This window comes from Phalacrocorax carbo, chromosome 7 (genome assembly GCF_963921805.1).
Source record: "Phalacrocorax carbo chromosome 7, bPhaCar2.1, whole genome shotgun sequence".
Taxonomy (NCBI): Eukaryota; Metazoa; Chordata; class Aves; order Suliformes; family Phalacrocoracidae; genus Phalacrocorax; species Phalacrocorax carbo.
Genome location: NC_087519.1, coordinates 40,147,558 through 40,168,661, shown reverse-complemented (window position 1 = coordinate 40,168,661; position 21,104 = coordinate 40,147,558). Strand labels below are relative to the sequence as shown.

General features: G+C 41.4%; 2 protein-coding genes across 3 annotated transcripts in view; both read left to right on the top strand.

Annotated features, from left to right (window-relative positions):
• Positions 1 to 10,417, top strand: part of ATP13A3 (ATPase 13A3) — a 63,997-nt gene extending 53,580 nt beyond the window's left edge. Inside the window, exons 30-33 of one of the 2 annotated variants that reach the window (XM_064457617.1) lie at positions 221 to 309; positions 506 to 586; positions 4,416 to 4,505; positions 6,011 to 10,417. In XM_064457617.1, the coding sequence (XP_064313687.1) occupies positions 221 to 309; positions 506 to 586; positions 4,416 to 4,505; positions 6,011 to 6,175 (425 nt within the window). In that variant the 3' untranslated portion in view covers positions 6,176 to 10,417. The remainder of the gene's footprint in view (positions 1 to 220; positions 310 to 505; positions 587 to 4,415; positions 4,506 to 6,010) is intronic. The other variant, XM_064457618.1, reaches the window with a different exon arrangement.
• Positions 10,418 to 10,499: 82 nt separating this feature from the next.
• LOC104050340 (platelet glycoprotein V) lies at positions 10,500 to 16,985 on the top strand. Its single transcript, XM_009511165.2, has 2 exons — positions 10,500 to 11,176; positions 14,281 to 16,985. The coding sequence occupies exon 2, from the start codon at positions 14,307 to 14,309 to the stop codon at positions 16,278 to 16,280; it is 1,974 nt and encodes a 657-aa protein (XP_009509460.2). The 5' UTR covers positions 10,500 to 11,176; positions 14,281 to 14,306; the 3' UTR covers positions 16,281 to 16,985.
• Positions 16,986 to 21,104: the final 4,119 nt, after the last annotated feature.

Below are 21,104 nucleotides of genomic sequence, written 5' to 3'. Positions count from 1 at the left end.
TTTGTAGAAGTGTTCCAGCTCCACAGGTGAGCCAGTGAGAAATTGAGTCTGACCTTCTGTCTGTGTTTATCAGCACAACTTGTAATGCCAAAATCTACCTGAAAGGGGTTTAGAGGGAGAAGAGAGATTAATTCCAGGGAGTAATGAACCCATGATACATGGAAAAAAACTGTCTAAAACTCTGAATGCGAGATGTCCAACTAAACTTTTTTTTTTACAGTTCTGTTTGTTGTATCTGTGATAGTGCTTTATGTCTTCATATTCTTCATCATGTTGCATCCTGTTGAATCTATTGACACATTTCTTGAGGTAAGATTCAGCAGATATGCTGGTCTCTGTACTTCCTGGGATAACTGTTTGGCTGCGTTGTGGGCAAGCTTGATCCTTTTAGAGCTTTAACTTTGCATCTCTGTGGGGGAAGGGAGAATTTATAACTCTCAGCCTGTTTTGAATGTGTGTTTACTTCATACGTGTGTTGCTAACCTCTGGCAGCTTTTTCTCACAGCTCGTGTGCGTGCCATATGAGTGGCGCCTAAGAATTCTCGTCATTGTTGTTCTCAATGCAATTGTATCCGTGTTGACGGAGGTAAGATATTAAGGTGGAAAAAATGCTTGTCTGTTAAGTGGGGTTTTTCTTAGAGTGCATGTTTGTCTTTTTAGAAGGCCTCTCTTCACAACATGCCACTATAAGCGGCCACTGTTTTCTTGTTAAGTTTGTATTCCTAAAAATATCCTTGTAGGCTAGATTTAAGGTGTCACGGCTTTCTGTGTTAAAAGCATAATTTTAAAACCTTTTTTATTAACAAAAAAATAAAGGGGGAAAAGTTGAAAGGTATAAATTACTTCAACTGTTTCATAGGACAATACTCTCCATATTTGTTTGCTGCGTTAATTCAGTTCAGAGTAACCTAACATAGTAAAGAACTGTACAAAATCCATAAGGGAGCCCATCTTCATTCAGTTGGGTCATATGTATAGCTTATTGTTCAGAATAATGCAGGTCTATATAACTTTTTCATCTTATCTGATCCAAGTCCAGAGGTAGAGATGCTCATGTAGATCTGCTTTTTCTAGCCCTGAGCTTGTCCAAAGTCAGTCACTCTGGATATTGACCTCTTCTGCTGTAATTCCAGAGTTAATGTGGGCAGAAACACGCCCTGCCTGTCATCCGGGTACTCCTATGTTGTTTCCAAGAATCAGAGTCTGACAATTACATCTTCCAGAAGGAGTCTGGATTCAGAGCCAGTCATTTATTCCTGTGGTTAGCTCTTCATGTTAAATTGATGCCTTGTTTCCAACCTGAATACATTTGGGTTTTGGCTGCAGCCATTAGTTACTTTTTTTTTCACTATTTCTTTTTCTGCAAGATGAAAAAGCCTTTCAACATTATCTAGCACTTGCACAGTACAATTATGTCTTTTTACTGTGTAACATATTCTGCAGCTTCTAGTCAGTATTTCCATTACTATGTGAGGGATTGCTATCAAGGTAACCGGCATAATGTTTGCTTGGATAATATCATTTTGACCTTTGAAGATTACTACAGCATTAATATTCTTTGCAGTTGACTATTTTTTCCCGTTTTATTCGTGACTTAGTAGAAATAAAATAATTTGATACTTTAACCAAATTACCAAGGGTTTGTGTTCAAAATGTTGTTCCAGTTAGAATTTGCAATATATGCTATTATGTTGCTTCCTATTAGAACATGTTGTTCAGTGTTTTCACATGATAGGCGATGCCATGTTTTGGAAAAGACAAGTTATTAGATATTAAATTTTTTGGCCTTTGCCTCGTTGTTAACAAGTTTATCGTTTCCTAAAGATCCTGTGCCCTTTCTTATACTTTCCTATACTTACTCTAACCCTGCTTGTGATGGAGTTTTTCTTTATGCCATTTAATAATTTTTTTCTAGTTTTCTTTTTTGCCTCCTTTTTTATTAGTGAAAAGTTAAATTTTATGTATATTGCTGTCTTTTGCTACTGAAACAAAATAGTTATTCTGAAGCTGCAGAATCATGGCTTTTTTTGTCATCTGGTAAGTTTAAACCAAGCCTCCTAGATAGAACTATTTCTTCCTGTTTACTTTTTCTAGTTAGTTTTGATGTTTTTCTTGCCATCTCTGGGAAATCAACTTTTTTTAAGCACTAAAATTATTCCTTGGAATTCAGCTTTGTGTTGATACACGGAGTGTAAACAGGTGGTGGTTACAATTTTCAGTCCAGTGATAAACTTGACTGAGAGAAATAAATTAAACTTTGTGTGTGCTGAAAAATTACTTTGTTCTGCAGATGATCTTTCTAACTTTTATACAAACTGGTCATGTTTGTCTTCTGGAAGCGTAAGGGCTCTGGTAGAAAGTCTGTACACTGTGTCAGGCCACATATCAGCATGTGTCTCTCAAGAACAAGTGGTTCTCTCATTTAAATGTTCACAAGGTTCCACTCCTGGGCCTTGTTAGTTGCTACATCAAAAGCATAACCTAAGCAATATAATTACTGTAGAGTGTTTGCTTTCACCCAGTATTTCAAACCCCACCCCACTCTTTTTCCTGTGCAGGTGTGAGTTGGCATCTTTCAATGCTTTAGTCACTTCACTGTCATTACCAAACCTGGTAGAATGATTTGTCACATTCCTTTTAACCAGACTTTCCTATTTATCTTGTTGCCCATACTTCAGGAGTGGAATAAAAGTAACTATAGAGTTTATTTTTCTTGACATTAATTGTTTGGGATGTTCTGCTTTGACTTAAAGCCTATTTCCTCCACTTCCACTGTTAGTTGAATGCTTTGTTTAGACAGAGAGATAAGTTGTCATACTGTACAGCAGGTGTCCAACAGAAGTGTTGTCTAGTGATCCTCAAATCCCAAACCTTGTTTTACGACACATGCTTCACCTTCCATAATTTCAACCTGCCATTGTCCCACCTTTTGAATTGTACTTGTCCAACCCCAGCAGTATTACTTTAGGCTCCCTGAAGCTTTTTCATGTGGTGCCAACTCACTGGGTCCAATGTGTTGTGTAGAAATGCAGGCTATTAAGTTCCTTCACTTCCAGGATAGCTCATGGCCCTCTGTCCTTGTGTGCCACGCTGGATTTCCTGCTCACTACACTTTTTCATTACAGAGTTACTGGGTACCACAGGTCATATTCTTAGTATCTAGGAAAGGCTGCTGATGGCATCTCCTTACTTCTCTTAACTAGGTACTCTGTAGGTATATCACCTATAGTTCGTTATGCTGAAACGAATCCCTCCATAATTGCCTCTTTAAGTGTCTCATAATGATGAGATACATGAGGGACTGGATCTATCCTCTTTTGTCACACTCACTAGTTTGACATTTGTGTCACACTATGATCATGTGTAACTTCTTAACTGCTTCTACAACAGAAATGGTTTCTGACTGATTGTCCCAAACATGTTTTCTGAAATGCTGTGTCAAGCTTTAGCTCCTTCCATGTGGGTGCCAGACTAGGTTCTCAAAGCACGCATATTCTTTCTACCAGATGAGAGAAAATATTGCACAACAAAAGCAGATCCTAGCAGTTGTTCCTCCTTACCCTGATGCCTGGTATAGACATACTTAAACCAGACTGGCTTAAAAAATGAACATCTAACAAGCTGAAGAGTTGTTAGCAAATGCTTTATAAAAGCGCTATAAAAGTCTGATGTATTATAAAATCTTAAGCATTATAAAACCTATTATAAAAGTCTGGACAATTCAGCTCTCCTTTCTCAATGGCAGATGTTAGAAATTAAATCTGTCCAAAGATCAGAGTTGCAGGCTCAAGGCCATGGAAGATACAGGTTCACACCTGTGTTCCCAGATTTGTTCAAAGCTCTCAAGTCTGCCCACACAGCCATATGAGAATAACCAGATGTACTGAACATACTGTTCAACTTCTGCCCGCTCTTCCAAAATCTGGAACAGCTCCTACAGAATTCCTGCTGGTGGCTCAGCTTTGCCACCCCACTGAAGCTTTTCTGGGAGAGTCACTGGTTTAAAACTAACTACTGTAGCTTTGTTTGTATAAAGTATACTATAAAGTTAAAGATGGTTTCAGTGGAAGCTGCTTTAAGCACTTGTGTCTGCAGTGCTTCACAGGTTTTCTTAAGAATATTAAAACACATTCAGAATGTGTATTTGATTTTTACCTGTATCGATGGATGCAGTTTTGGTCATTGTTGTTGTTTATTTAAAGTACATGTTCATATTCTTAAATCTTATGTGAGCACTTTAAGAATGAAAATGTTTATCACTTACGTACTGACAAGCATTGTAAACTCTCCATTTTGCCTGGCACTGAATTAGTTATGCCTAACACAATATTTCAGGTTTTGTTTGTAATGTGCGCGCTAACAACAAATGATCATTAGTTTCTTTAATTCTTCCCGCTCACTGCAATGTCTCACAGAATGTCCTCCTTGATATGATCCTTTGGAAGGTTGTGTTCAATCGAGACAAACAAGGAGAATATCGCCTCACCATACCCCAGCCGCCTCAGGTTGGAGACTAGTATTTTGCTGTCATCATTTGAGTGCATGCAGATTTATTCAGTTTTGCCTTTTTTATGATCTGTGTCTGTTGCTATGTCTTAAGCTTAAGACTGTTTAAATGAGATTTCTGCAACTTCAGTATTAAAAGGAGAGGCTTCTGGTTTTATATTTTTCTCCTATATACAGAGCTTAAAGAATTTAGCCCTGTATAAAAGAACTGTGAAGCAAACACAGAGGATTGCTTTTAAGACTTTTCCTGCTTTATCTTCAGTTTGCACATTAGCAAATTTTACTTGCCTTGTCACAAGTTAGCATGCTTGGACTGGAGAACATCTTGATTTGCTTGGAAGAAGAATTGCTGATGCTGTGTCTAATCCAGCTCTTCATTAAACTAATTTGGTTTAGGGTTTTAGAACATTGTCTTGTGAGAGCAGTAACTTACAGCGTGTACAAATAAACCGAAACAAAATGGCAGATGAAAGTACGTTATTACTACTTCAGATGGTTTAGGAGACTGAAGGATTTAGATTCTGCTTTTCAGGTAACCATGAATCTTGGTGTGGTCTGCCCCTCTGTCATTAATACATGAAGGAAATCTTTTTTAGGCCTGTTGGCTTATTACTTCAGCTGGTTGTATGTTTGTTCTTGTTAAAATTACAATGGTTCTCAGCACTCAATTTTATTAAATGTATTCACTTCAGATTTACATTTGTCTTTTTGAGGCTGTTCAGGGAAAAAAATTGCATTTTGTTCACTGAAGAATGGAAGTTGTGCTTAAGGCTCATGTTTGGTTCAGTTCACCAATTGATAGAAATTCAGAGTTTGAAGAAAACCATAGAATATATACCCATTAAATGTCAGCTGTGCAGACTACAGGTGCTCCCTGCAACATGAGAGGGATCCAGTCTTGCGAATAAGGAATGGTGTTTCTCTTCTCCAGCTAGTTGTTACACGCATTTAGGACTGGGAGAGGAAAAATAGGGAGGAAGACTTCAGTTCAGTAATTTGTGTCTGTTTTAATAACTATTCATACCTGTAAGACTTAAGTTTCACAGTATCAGCAAGTTAAATTCTGCCACTTTTGGGTGGCTGCCTGCCTTCAGTTAAACAACTTAAATTAAAAAGCGTTTTGAGGCTCTGGGAATTTGACTGCTTTTTCCAGACTGAGCTTTTGTTCTTCAATAGTAGTAGTGTGTAATGGTGCCTGTTACACCTGTGTTTATTGGAAGTATTATAAAATATGCATAAAAGCTGTTGGTGCCCTTAAATGTTATGATAATGCAGAATACCTGGTTTTTTCTTAATGTTTTGTTTTAAATGTTATTGCTACCATTGTATAGAAGAGATGACCCAACAGAAGAGTTTCTGTACTATACTTTCTAGGTTCAGTGTGACAATAAAATAGTAAATTAGAAACTACAAAATAATAGTTTTTCTTCTAGCGACTTACTGTATTGTTGTATTAATTTTTTTCGTATGGTAATCCAGTTTTTAAATCTGTTCACTTCTGCAGGAGGCTGTGGATCGCTGTGGAGTCTGGTTCCTTCCTTCCGTGTTTGGCTGTAGAGAGAAGACACCAAAAGCCAAGTATATGCATCTAGCTCAGGAACTGCTGGTTGATCCAGAATGGCCACCAAAACCCAGAACAACAACAGAAGCGAAAGTACCATCCCAATAAAATGGTTCATATCAAATCATCACTGTAATGTAACAGTGGATCTTGGTGGCATGTCTTTAGTAGTATTCAGAAGAATGTAATTTTTAGGCTTTATTTGAAATTGCAGTATACTAAATGTCAAAATTGTAATGCAAATATTTCCAACTGTTTTGTCTCTCTGAATACAAGGTTCAGAGTCAGACATCTTATGGCTATAAATTTTTAAAATGTAGGTTACCTTAGACAGAAGAAAAATGATTGTGTTTCCTTCTACCTTCTTTCACATTTCATTATTCCTAAATGAGATCTCTTTGAAGGTTTACACTGCAGGGCAGTTAAAATAGGTTCACTTTATTTGCCTGGGGTATCTTAATCATTGTTCTAACTGGCTTACCCAGGCCCATGTTCATGTAAACCCAATGATGTAATGGTTTCATGGTAGTACTAGAGGCACATAACCTTGTCATGCTTTTTTTTTTTAAATATTCACTGTTGAAAAGCTCCATGGTTGAAAACCGTGCCTCAGAACGGTTCTAAAGTTTTGGTGTGTGTACCTCTAAGTTTGTTCCTACTAGTAAGGAGTGTTTCCAGGTGTAAAGTTTGGATTTTAAGTTTTAATTCTTTAGTCTGCCACAGCAGGAACTGGGAATGCTATAGAAGCAATATGCTCTATGCTCTTGACAAGAAAGCACATTGGTTTCAAGTGGGTTCTCAGTTTCTTTTCTAGCTAACCCCAAGGAAGGGCTTAGGTGGCCCTCAGAGGAGGAGACATTTGGCTACACCAAAATTTTTGGAGAAAGAAAGCTGGAGAATCTTAACACTTTCTTCTGTCTCATGTTTTATTACATTTAGCTATGCATTTCTCCACAGGCCTTGCTTTTTCCAGCAGAAGGGATGGATTATCCCTTTGTGGACCACATTTTATTTGTAAATCTTAAGATAATTTTCCTATATACCTTGAAGTAGTAAGGCTGGAGTTACTGCTGCAAGGGAAACGGGGGTGGGAGGGAGGAATACATTCACATGCCCACGCTTGGGATTTGTGCATGTTAAGAACATATGCATTTCATAGAGTCTGCCAGTGTCTTAAGCACTATATGTAGCTGTATGAAACAAAATTAAGAGAAAATAGATGAGCTAAAATCTGTCTTGCTGCAGAACTGTGAGGCTTATGTGGATTTTATTTTAAAAAAAAAAAAGCCTCCATCACCAATAATGCTGCTTAAGTGCTTGGGGTAGCGATACATCCTTTTGCCATTAGGCGGTGTCAAAACATAAGACCACTGGAAAAATAGATCTGAAAGATGTAGAGGCAGGCATCATCTTCATGTGCAGAGCTTAAAACTTTTCTCTCTTTTTTTTTTTTTAAACCACAAATTACTTATCTCCAAACCATCTTCAACTTGCTAAACTTTCAGAAAAGTCATCTTTAGTGTCTTTGGGAAGATGATAAAAACACAGACTCTTGATCAGTCTGTTTTGACCAGCTGCAGCTGACTGGTTCAGACACCTCCAAGCCTCTGGAGGGGATCTGGGATCTGGAGAAGTCATAATTCTGTAGAGAACTTTTAGAGGAGGAAGTTGGGTCCCTTAGAGTAGTTGTGGAAAGCGGGCTCCAAACTCCCTGGCCAGCTGGGATACATTTCAATTGTGTGTATTCTAATGATGGAATTTGAGGTTTTGTTTTGTGTGGGTTTTTTTAAATTAAATTTTATTTTTTTAAATTCTTGTGGAGATGATCCTATTCCAGCATTGCTTTAATAAGGGGAATTTTTCAGGTTGGGCCTGATTCCCTTGTGCTGTTCTGTAAGGCAGTATGGACAGTGTCCCCCACTGCTCATGTTTCTGCAGTGTTGAACATACTGTGCCAATGGGGAATTTAAAAGTGGTGCTAAATGGTTTGGAAAACTTTTAAACCTTCAAGTTCTAGGAAAGTTACTAGCACTTGCTCCTCATAAAGAGGATGCATATAGTGTATTATCCTCTAGTCCAGCTGTCAACTCTTTTCCTGATTTTTTTTTTTTCTGTTGTTTGGTTTTGAGGGGTGGAGCAGGGGAAAGAGGGAAGTGGTTTTCTTAACATTTATTCAACGGATCAATGTAAAACTTTTATCCTGGCTTCTTAGGGTCATAAACATCAAACATCATCAGTACCTTTTAAGGGGTCTGCTGTTGCAGACTTGGATAAATTTATTAATCATGAACTTGAGACAGGTGGCTAATTTCTGTCAATACTGATTTTGCAAACTCTTTGTAGCATGGAATAATTGATGAAGAATAATTCATAGCTGCGTAAGTAGTATTCAAATTTAAAGAAAAGTAATATTTTAGTTGAAAAATGTTGTGAAGCTATGCATCTTGGACCTGGGAGCTGTGACATCCTTAAATGCGTAAGCTTCTGCTTTCTATTTCATTGACCATTTTAGCTTGGTTGTTCCCTCAGAAGTGAAAGAAAATATGTCTTTCCCTTTTATATGCTTTTGCTTAATACTTTCTCTAAACTGATCATTTCTCTCAGCTTGTTTAGTTTGTGAAGCTAGTCTTTCAATCTTACTCTAGTTTATTAAACTTATCTAGAAAGTGAGGAGGAAGCAGCTTATTAAGGTGGGCTTGTCTTTGGAGAATGTTTTAGGGAGCTCTTACTAAAATGGATATTGCCCAGTGTCTCCACTTGGTTGAGTGACGAATGGGTCATGAGCCTACTAAACTTGAGTATTTTGCAAAAGGGAGCTAGTTTCCTCAAGGTATGCGTTGAGAGTTAGTAAATGTTCTTGAGGTTGCATGCTTGAGCTCTGACCTATTTGCTTCTGACGCTTTGTCAAGAATAATAAATCGGCTTTTCTGAGAATCCTTCTTGTTGTTGCAAGTCAGCCACAGAATAAGCTTTTGCATCTTCTGCAATTATTGGGATTTATGCCTTCCTGCCCAAGAGCTGAGTTTGGCCACCTATAATTTTTCTCATTTTGAGCAGTTTAGTTTTTCTGGTTTTCAGAAATGCAGCAAATTAGATTTGCACTAGTGTATTCAGTTTCTGCTTTGAAGTAAGATGAAATTCAGTTTGTAGTGAAAAGAATCTCTTCTAATGTTCATCTTGGAAGTCTAAATTCAGGTGAATAGACCAATTTAGTGATCTCCACTAGATACTTGGTAGACGTTTTCTTCCTGCTGTATATTTTGGCCTTATATTGAGGAGTTTGATTTACTATTAAATTATTTGTGTATGCAGACTTTAATCTGTATGTATTTTACTTTGATGTATTAGGATTTGTAAATATTACTGATTTTTTAAAATATTATTTATGCAGATACTTAAAGGACTGGTCTACCCAGAAAAGCAATTGCTAAATAATAAATATTACTTTTTAGAAATAAATTGTAAGATCATTAAATTGTATATCCCTCAGGGTTATTTTTAAAGTTGGTTTTTTCTTCTTCCCTTCAGATTCAATTATTAGTAACTCTAGTTCCATGTGCTATAGAACTAAATCTACTGTAAAGAAAATGCTGCGCATAATGTTTGAGTAGAGGCGACTAAAAACACCCACAGAACTGATTGTCCATATTCATAGTAACCTTAAATTGGAAACTCTTACTGTTGCACTTTTTCAAAGTTGTTGGATTTTAAATTCTATTTATTTTTTTCTTTCTTCATGAAGGTTGTGCTGAACAGTCATCCCAAATTGGGTAAATAATCCTGTACTGTATATGTGTATACAGTATAATACTAAACAGATGTGGAGTCCTTTTTATGCTGCAAATTTTTAATGCTTGTGTTGGTCATCACAAAATGAGAGAGCTAAAGTTCTGTAGGATTTCTCCCATGAGATTCTGAATTGTAAACTTAGGCTTTTGTATGTCTAAGGAAAAGCTGTGGGTTTTTGACAATTTTTAGAGTCTTGAATATGTTGATTTTATACAGTAAAGCTTCAGGTTTTTAAAGCTATTTTCAACAAACTGCAGCTTGTTTGATAATTATGTGAACCACAAATTACTCGGTTTGTCATGAATTCGTCGAGCCTAACACAGATTAAAAGGTTTATCATTGCAGCGCTCTCTAGAAGCTCAGCTTCCTTTTTATTTTTAAATCTGAAATGATACTACATCTTTGTATTTAAGATATGTATTGCTGCTCTAGAATGGTACCCTGTTTTCACGAGGCATACATAAAGAACTGTACAATAGAATTGTAAATAGACTTGTAAATCATTTTTGTGACTGAAGCTCTTTGAAAATAAAATTAAAATGAACAGATATTTTAACTCTTTCCATTAGTTTCATGAAATTGTTTTTACTCTTTATACAATTAGATCCAAAGCTTATTGAAGAATACAGACTTACTCCCACTGATGTCGTGGGTATCTTGTTCAGTATCTCTGTATTTTTGAAGATGGGGTGGAGAAGTATGTACGCCGTGCGTTAGACGTGCACACAGTAGCACTGCTCTTCTGCAGTAGGACAATACTGACTGTGCTTCTATCTGGTGGCTTATGAGAGCCATTTTAAAGCCAGACCTCGTACATGTGAAAGCAACTTATAACAGAAGGTGGAAACACAGACGTTCCTTCTGTTCTCTGATGCATGGGAGGCATTATCTTGAAAAGACTCCTGGGCAAACGTTCCTGGTTGTGAGCTGGCACTGTTGTCCCAGTCATCTTCAGAAAAATCACACAGAAATGAAGACATATTTTCCATCCTGTGGTTCACCTTCTGTTTAAACATTCATTAACAGAGCACATTATTTTAAACTTGAAGATGTTTGAAATACCTGGTTACTCCATTACAAAAACTTAATCTTTTAATTTCAAGCTAATATTTTGAAAACTTAAAGCTTTTCTCTCTTCAGAATCTTTCAGGCTTTAGACTTTATTGGCCTGTGAGTACAGAAGACCTGGAAGAAAAACAGAAGCTAAATGGGTCAGCCCTGGATTGCTTAGCCAAAGGGTTAAGTAGAACACACTTCATTCCTTACTCAAATTGCTTTGACTCCAATCCTGCAAGAAAGTAAAAGAGCAGCCTTGTGAAGGTACATATCAGTCGCTTGGTTGTTTAAAGTAGATGTGTCCACTCCTTCAAAACATAATGCACCTGTGTAGCAGACTACGGTGAAACTAAGTGTCTAACAGATTTGAAATTTTTCTGATTGTCATTCATGTTGAAATATAGATTGCTGACTCTAGCCAGATTTGCATTGCGTTGGCTGAAGTACCAACCTAATGTCTAATCTCATATCTAATATCACTGTCGAAGAAGCTACAAGTACGTTTTGTGCTGTTGAAAGTTTGAAGTCACACATGCTCCTGTTTCGTGAGTGGTCTCAAGTTCCACTTTTGCAGTTGCATACAACCTATGGATGCTGGTTGCTTACACAACTAAATGTAGGCAAAATCTGCTCTGGAGCTTAAAATATTCTTTGGCCTTTCACAGTAGTTATGCAAATATGGGTGAAAGTCTTATCTAGAGGATGTGTTTTGCTGTTTTACTTCCCATTTAAAGTGCAGAATCATGGTGAAGCCTGATTGCCTGCTATGCTCCTGGTAAGTTCCTCTAACAAGCAGATAAGTTTCTACAGTACGGTTCAAAATTCCTTTTCATGCTCATATGAGTTTAGGAATTTGCAAGAAAGTAAGAAGGTTAAGCACCATAATAAGTAAGTGTGCTTGGTATTCTATGAAACTATGTTAAAAACTTATTTGTGATTTTTAATATACTAGCAGTATTAATGTATTACTTCTGTCATCTTTTCATAGTCTGCAGAAATATTAAAGGGATGGTAGAAAGGGAAAGAGGCTGTAGACCAGAACATGGTAAATCATTAGCCAGGCTGGTGCCCTTTCTGGAATGGCAGGAGTTTCACGTGAGGGTTTGAGAAGATTTTCACACACAGGAATGTATAAGCATGACCCTTACGTGGATCTTACTCTATTCTCTGCTCTTAAAATCTTCGTTTGTGGAAGCTTAAGTATTGCTTCAAAAAATACCATTAGCAGCTCTAGATGTTTGAGATCCATAGGATTATCCAGTCCCTGTGCCAGTCATATGCTTGTGGCCTTAATCTCTTGCAAAGAATTGCTACCATTGCGTTGTTTGTGAAAATGTGTCTAACTGTGTCTCATTGAATACTCTTACCTTTTGTTATGAGACCAGGAAGGTGGACACCTCCAGTCTACAGACTAGTGTTAGCTTGTTTCTTGTTTTACAGACTCTGGTCTGCAGTTGTGCCCTCTGAGGGACCTGCATTTGCAGTCTGTAGCACAACAATGTGGCATTTTTTTCCCCCCATTTTGTTCTCTACATCCTTATTTCTCTGATCTCCCTGAATCTGGCAGTTCTGTGGTCTTGGGTTGATTTGGTGCAGATTGAGATGCCAGTCAGGGCTTGAAACAAATTTCTTGTTGTGTTTCTGCCACGTGTGGAGGGTTGTGCTCATGCACCACCCAGAAGCAGGTCACCAGCTGCCTGGCCTGTGTGCTGTGGGGGCTGTGTTCCTCATCGCCATGCTGGGTGGGGAGATAGGTAGGATCAGGGACAGGCTGACTTAAGAGCTTCTCTACTGAGGCGAAGGCATTGCTGGTTTATGCGAGGTGGTCAGTGTTGGAGATGTATGATGGGGGATTGCTAGGAGGACAAGATTCTCTGAGACATATTTTGACATGGAAAAGTCCTTTGGGAAGGGTGAAATGCCAAGGCCTTTTTTTGGTAGTCACCAAAAAGTCTCATTCAAAGAGTTGTAGAAAGGCCAGTGAGAGCTTGCCTTGCCAAACCTTGTTGCTGGTAGTTGATATCACTAGGTGTCATGTCCTTCCCTTCCCCAGGAAAGGATGCAGATTTTACCAGTCAGTACTCTGAAACTAACCAAGGGTTTTTAAAGTACTTTTCCTTTTTTTTGATGCATCAGCTGTTCTTGCTGCATGGTGGTATGTTCTTGTCAACAGTTCAGGCACGTGAGAAGCTCTGCTCTCCTACCTGACTTCTTTTTAAGTGATTGTGTTTGTACCCATGTCTGTGTGTGGGGTTGGTATGGGACAGCTTCATCTTTGCCCCTAGAAAATGGTGTACTGGGAGGTAGCCCTCCTCTCCCCCAGTGTTCTCAGGCTGAAGACTGACATGGTGTCAGCTATTCCAGTTAGCTGGACAAGTTCTGCAGATCTATTTCCAGTAGTCCCAGCTGCTGCTTCTCCTGCTCATCAGCCAGGTGCTTGACTTCCACGTTTCTGATACTTGTTGATTTCACTAAGGAAGTATTTTCTAACTGTGGAGGATTTGTTTGACTTGGTCTTTTAAATATTATTGTTATAGCTGCAATGATTGCTTTCCTGTTCCTTTCCTTTTGTATAGATTTAAAAAAAAAAAACCAAAAACCAACCTGTCCAACTTTGGTATGTTTCATGCAGATCTACCTTTATGGTACAGCTTTCTAGCAAACCTCATGGTATTCCTTTCCTCTCATTTCATTGTATTTTTAATACCACTGTTAAGCTGTTGCGATGAGACTTGTTGCTTATCAAAGGCCCCTACTGTCCTGTGCTGCATAAGCTCTTGTGTGTTATTTCGGGATATGTCAAAAATAGCCTGTTGCTTCTTGTGTTCTTGGGCTGTTCCAAGAAGCGATCACTTGCAGATGCTGAGAGATGATATAACAGAACTGTGTGCTGTTTTGCTTTTGGCCACTTAAAATATAGGACACCCTTTTTACCTCCATTATCTATTTTTGCAGGCTAGACTTTATTTTTAAACCTCAGGTAACCTACAATAAAAAATATTTGATCATTTTTTTAAAGACTTCCTGTGTGTTACTTAGCATAATGCTTTTCTGTTCAAATAAATATATGCCTTGTGACTACTTAAGAGTTTCATCATGATTTTCATATGGTTTTATTATGCTTGACTAGTATAAATATAAGCAAGGAATACTTGATTTACAAAGGCGCTTTATCTGTACTTTTCATTGTAAGCTGGGTGTCTTAGAAATATTTGCAGTCCACAGTAATAGAGATTTTGAAGTTTGCTTTCAAGCCAAGAGAAATTTTGCACACATCTGCAGGTTTTATGATATATTTACACAACTTTGTCGGCTGCTAAGTTATTAACTACATGTGATCACATCCTGACTCTCTCTTATTTCAACAGCTAATGTTTCTGGCACTTCAGCAAGGATGTTGGTGTTTCGTTTGTCAGTGGTGATCAAGCTTTTCTTCCAGTTGGATGCATTTATTTGCCTGGAGAAGTGTGACTGCTCTTCAAAAAATGCAATTTATTGCTCTGGTCCCCACATAAAAGACCTGGAATCATTAAATTTGCCTTGCAACATGACAGAAATTCACGTAATAGACACTAATGTAACATACTTGCAGGATGCTTTTTCTAGGATGGTGGAACTGCAGCATCTCATCTTGTCTTCAAACAACATCTCTCTTATTTCACCAATGGCTTTCAAAGGCTTGAGAAGGCTAAAAGCCCTCAAGTTGCTAGATAATAAGCTGGTCGAACTTCCCCCGCAAGTGTTTGATGACCTGGTACAGCTTCAGCAACTGATCATTGAAAATAACAGGCTAAAATCCATTGAAGAAAATCTGTTTGACAAACTAGCTAGTTTGGAGGACCTTTTATTGAACAAAAACCAACTAACAGCACTTCCTAGTGGCGTGCTAAAGAATCTTGCCAAACTGAAAGTATTGAACTTGTCAAGAAATTATTTGGCAGCACTGCCTAGAAATATATTTAGTGCGTTAACCAGGCTTGAGAAGCTGATGCTGTATTTTAATAGGCTGTCTTCAGTAGAATCTGGTATGTTTGATAGCCTGAAGGAGCTGCTGGAACTCTTCCTACATTCCAATAACATCCAGTCCATCGCCCCTGATGCATTTCATTGTCTTCATAAACTGAGAAGCCTAACACTCTCCAGGAACAAGCTTGAGGCTTTGCCTCCTGGGCTCTTTCTGCACTTGCATGACCTGTCTAAATTGACCTTGTATGGGAACCCACTGAAGTCTCTTCCAGAAGTATTGTTTGGAGAAATGAGGCATCTTGGTAGCCTGTGGCTGTATCACACAAAGCTTTCAACAATACCAGATTTTGTGTTCAGTAACTTGACAAATTTAGAGCTTCTTGTGCTGAGTTTTAATCCAGAGCTTAGTGTTCTTCCTAAGAATGTATTCAGTGGTCTAAATAAACTGCGGGGCCTTTCTCTGCATACAAATAATATTTCCAGTCTGCCAGAGGGCATCTTCCTGAGCCTTCCAAAACTGCAGAACATCTCCCTTTTTCATTCGAGGCTTGAGGCTCTTCCTAGAAACCTCTTTCATAATCTCAAGCACCTTCAGAAGGTTTACCTCAATAGTACTAAGCTGCAGTCTCTTCCTGGAGATCTCTTTACTGCTTTACCTGAGCTGCAAGAAGTCTCCCTTGACGACAACCCTTGGAAATGCGATTGCCAAATTCTTGGCTTCCAAGAGTGGCTCCAAAAAAGCATGGAGATTGTTAAAAATGTGCCATCTCTAACATGTGACAGCCCACTGGTGCTACAGAATATTTCTGTTGTGGCATTAACAGATCATCACCTGAAGTGCCTGCCAACCACAGCCATTGCATACCAGATGTTCAGAAAAACTTATTCCCAGGCTTTGGCTTCTCCTGTGATGGAGCACTTGACATCATCTTGGGAGACTACTGTAACAGTGATGTCTGGAATGGATACCAGCACACCCACAGCAGTTCCTCTTGCAACTCCAGGTTTTACCTACTCACATGTTCAAGATGTTAGATGGCCTAGGTTTCATTTATCAGATGTTCCAACTCAAGATTCTCCCATCATAGTAGAAACCAACAGTGTTAGAGGAACAGATTTAACTACTCTTGGCTGGTGGGATGAATTGCCAGCCCGCAGGAGTGCTAAGCCCTATTTTAATACCAGAATTGCTTCTTGTCAGCTATTCTTGTGTCTTTATGCTTTGATTGTAGCACTCCAGGGTGCAACCATTGTACTCAGCCTGTATGTGATGGGTATAACCAGGCAGTTCTTGCACTCCAGAAATATTCCTGCTCAGCCTGTAGTTCTGATAAAATTTTTAAGGAGACGGAGAATACCAGCCAAAGAGAGGATTAGAAGCACTGTTTTGCATGCATTTTGAGCATTTGGGCAGTGCACACTTGATTCAGATACGGATTACACATCTTCATAGCAAGAACTATGAAGACCTTGTTTTTACAGTATAATGAAAGTGCACTTTTATGTTCCTTACAGTGTTTGTGAAAAGTGATTGTAATCACTGTATGTTGCTACAGCACTTGGTGCGTGAACCCAGAGGGAGAGCTGAAAGAAAATCTGTGGTCACTTCTACGTGTGTGCTGCTTGTTTCCTGCTTTGGACTGCGGCCCTGTCCCTGCCAGACACCGCTGCCTGCTGTCACACTCAATGTAAGGAAGTTGACATAGGAACACGGCTTTAGCTGTGCTTTAAAGGTTGCCTGTAGTACTCCAAATGCTATTATGCCTTACACTGCCTGCATTGTTTTGTCTCCTTATTGAGAAAAGGAATAGTATTTTTGGGAGGAGATGCTGGAAAAGACCTTTTAAAACTAGAGGTGGGGGCGGAATGATGAGGTGCAAATGTCTTAGTTTGTGCTTTCTGCCCTCAACCCCTTCCTAGGACGTGGCAGGAGGAAGGCACTGTTAAAGCTAACGGTGCTCTCCACCAGCTTGACCAGAAGATAAGTAAGATGCTGGGCTAGGAAGTATAATCTTGATGTATTTTGTTGTTTGTTTGTTTTTTGGAAACTTTGTAACATTATTACCAATCTGAATTCTAAGTAAACACTTTCATCCTTAAACTTTGACCAGTAGTCTGAAAAAGCAAGGTGTTACTCGCTGCATGGTGCAGCAAGTCTTGAAATCAAAGTGCCAAGCAGATGCCCAGGACTGGGGCTTGGCTCTAGAGGAGTATGTTTGTTTTGAGTACTGGTCATGAGTGAGCTGGGAGAGAAGGGGATGGTCCCTCCTGGGCTTGGTTAGCAAAACATAGGCATGCAGCCAAGTGGCAGGGAGCCTGCCTGATCTGAGGGCCCTGAAGTGTTGCCACCTTTTTTGAAGTTGGCTGGGGAACACACACATCTCCATCAAACTGCATTATGCAGCAGCGTATTCAGTCTACGTACTTTTCACCCTATAGTATTGCTCCCTGACTTCCAGCCCTTTCAAGTATTGATATGCAAAGACAGCTACGAGGCAATAGTGTGGGTCTTGGTCTTCGTACTGAAATGTTTTTTAATATTTTGAATGGTAGCTGTCAGACTGCATGTGCTTTGGTAGCTCTTGGGTTTAGCAGTGTTTATCTTAGTTATGTGACTTGGCTTGTTCTTAAAAGCTCTGACGTGCTCAAAAGCTAGGGCTGGCTTAAAGAGCCTCTGAATGTTGTTCCCTTGGGCAGAAGACCCTGTCCTCTAGGACTCCTTTTGTAACCTTACTGACTTTCTAACTATTGAGGTCTTTCCTGGATGGCCTTGACATGGGACTTCACAAGGCTGAGCTGAAGAGAGTTTGCATATGCTGCAGGTTTGTGGCTTGTTCTCTGTTGTGTGCTACTCCAGGCAATGAGAATAAACTATAGACTGTTTTTTCAGGGTGCATTGCTGCTGGACTTGAATTAACTCTTCTGGGCTGCAAAAAGAGGTAATGTGCTTCTATGGTGTTAAATAACGATTGTCTTGTTGGTGAGGTTTAAAAAAACTTGGCAAGCCTAGCTTAAATGCTAGGTAGAGCCATCTCTAAAGGAGGAGAAATGCAGGTCACTGCAGCTGGTGTGAAGCAAACTGAGACTGGATTCATAAACAGAAGCACCAAAATTTTTATTGCAATGTATTTAAAAGAAGCACAAAGCCCACATGAAGTTTTCTTGGTGCTGGTTCTGGGTTGTCACATGCTAGTGCTTAAAAGGAGGCTGTTGTTACAAATTTAGGTTCTTGGTTGGGCAACTGTAATGATCACTTAGTGTTGTTCCAGCTCCAGCGCCATTGTACTGGTGCCACGCAAGCATCTGCTTGCAGCAGGCAGGAGATAAGTATAATCTGGACTAACGAGGAAATTGTCTTACAAACTGTGCTGGTTATTGAAGGCACTGAAGAAGTGTGCTCCTGGCTACAGGCACTCAGGTCCACACTGTCTTGACCTCTAAGAGAAAACAACAGTTTGGTTGCCATATGGGCGTACGATACCCTGATGCCTGGCCTCTGGAAGAGCAGTGGGTTAGCAGCAGCTGCCATCCTTCTGAACCCTTCTTTGGCCACCCCAGCCCTGCAGCGGGGCCAGCTGGGTCTCCGTGCTGCTCCTTTGGCTTCCGTTCAGCAGTTGCTGAGCTCTGGCACGTGGGGGCTTTGGCATGCGGCTGTGTACAGTCAAATGCTCAGAGGAGGATGATTCCTCTTTACATGCTGTCATCGGGCTTTCCCCATGCTTGAGCCAGATGGGGAAGTGAAGTCAGCAGACAACAAAAGGCTGGAGCAATAAGAGCCTGGGGTGTTTTACTAACTCTTCCTCTGAGGTGTCCTGTTTTGAGCTGCCTCTGATTCATTGCTTGTTGCCCAGTGCAGCTCAGCCCTTCCTGCAAAACTCCCTGGCCTGGTAAATCCAAGGACATGCTTATTCATATCCCATCTCCATTTTGCCTGGAAAAGGGATGGTCTTCCAGGTCAGTGTGATAGCGGCTGTGGCAGGCGGGGAGGCAGCAGGGGGAGGGCTCCTTGGGAAAAGTGCAGCTGCATCTTGGAGCCTCTCCCTGGGCAGCATTGCCTTGCTGCTGTCCCAAGGCACTGATGACTTGCCATTGCCAGGTATTGGCAAGGCTTTTCCTGGTCCCTGCAGCCCACACCTCCATGATCTACTGCCCAGCCTTTGCCAGCAGCCTGGGCGTGGGGGGACAGCGGGCTGGAAAAGGTTGGAGGTATCTAATCCCTGGTCTGGGGGCCCCTGCTGCTGGGGAAAGGGTGGATGCAAAGCATGTCTGCGCTCTGGCTGAGGGGATCAGCTCCACACCCTTGGCTCCTGTACAGGATGCAGAGTCATGGTTAACAGCTCTGTGTGTTAACTAGACCTCTGAGTCCAGGAGCTGCCTCTGGGACCGCATCCTAGTCGGGAGCGCTTTGGGCTTGTCACCAATGCAGACTCGTTGAGTTACAGGTCTTCTGTAACTCGCTTGGTTCCCTCAAACATTTGTTTCTGTGGTGGTCGCTCCTCCTCTCTCTGCTTCAGGAAGCCCTGGAGCAGCAGGAGCTCTGGCTCCCTGTGCCGGGCCATGGGCGTACCCAGCATGTTTCCAGCCCAATGTCACTGCAGGTGCCATTCTCCTTTTCTTGAACACACGAGTCCCAGAAGAGCGACGTAATGAGGAGGGAATTAACTGCTGCCGTAAGTGCTGGCAGCTCGCTGCCTGTTTCCCAGGTGCTGCAGGGCCCTTCCAAGCCACCAGCACCCACATGCTGTACTCATGTCCCCAGCATCTCTGCCCTTTCTGTGTCACCTCTGCCATGTAACCTGTAGCTGCTGGAGGGCCGTTGGTGCTTGCAGAAGGGAGTGAGCTCAGGTGCATGCCTACTACATGCAGCTCAGCACCAGCAGGTACCATCAACACCGGAACCTGCACCTTGAATCCTCCCTCTCCTGCTGGCAAAAAGAAGCCAAGTAATGGCAGGTGTGCTCAGGGAAGACACCCAGGAACGTGTGAGACCACTGGCTGCGAGGCAGGAACTCTGTCAGCCTTTGGCTGATGCTATGGAGCATTGGCCATGTCTCCTCTAGGCCTCTGACCAGCACACATCGCCTGGGGAAGCTGATGCAGCAGCTGTGATACTGGAGCACAGCATTTCCTAGGGATGACAGAATAGCTGGGAGGGGGTGCAGCCAAAAGCACATACCTGTGGGACAAGGCTGAGGTTGCAAGTGTCTACAGGCTCCCAAAGTGATCAGGAGCCCTGAAGCTCCTCCTTTGCCCCTGCTCTGTCCAGAGGTGGGCAAGCTATGGAGGTGTTATGCCTCCATTTTCCTAGCCCGAGGCTGGGTTCACATCCCCTTCCCTCTGGGTGTTTATGGGTGCATGAGCTCTGGCACAGCCTCTTGCCTGGGACATGGTGGGTGGGGGTCTGCTGCTCCAGTGGCACCTGGAAGCATCCCACCACTGGGCTCAACCTCTCCTGTCCAATTGCTGCTGTAGGACTGTCATGTTTCTTCATGCTGGGCCAGGCTTCCAGCTCTGCCTTTGTGTTTCTCTAGATGAAAAAAGCCCAGGGCAGGGAGCCAGCAACAGCCGGCAGCGGCTCTGCCGCCTGCTGTGTGCTCCTCTGCCGGCTGACCCTGGGCACTGGGGAGAGATGGGAGCCCCTTCCCCCTTGGGGTGTCGGGAAGGGGTCCTTGAGGCACTCCCTGGTGCTAGGGATGGTTTGATGGAGAATGGGATGAAGCTGGTCCAGCAAACATCTAGCACACAAGCAGGGACGGCCTCCCACCATTGGCTTCTGCTCCAGCCAGTTCTCCCCCCGCCTCACAGCGCCCATCGGACAAGCTCTTTCCGCTTTGGATTATCTCTCCAGGCGGACTTGGCCACAAGCCCCACATTCCTTCCAGCCTAGCGCTGCACTGAGCCCGTGCCAAGCCCTGTGTGCTGCTGCTATTGCTCAGGTCTTAGGCCAGGACTGAGCCCTGCTGGCGCTTGAGATCCTAAATGCCATTTTCCTTGAGCTCCAGGAGGGTTGTGGTGGTTTTTGTGTTGGTGCTTAGATGGAGGTTAGCCTGATGTCCATCCCTGCTGCCCATCCTGGAGGGACCTGGGCTGCTGCTCCTTCCCTGCACACGCACTTCCCCAGGGAAGGCAGGGCACGTCCCTATCCCTTGGGTAGATACAGATGGGGCATCCTGTACCCCTGAGTAGAGAGGCAGCCCTGGCCCTGTGTTCCTCAAGCAGGGAGCTG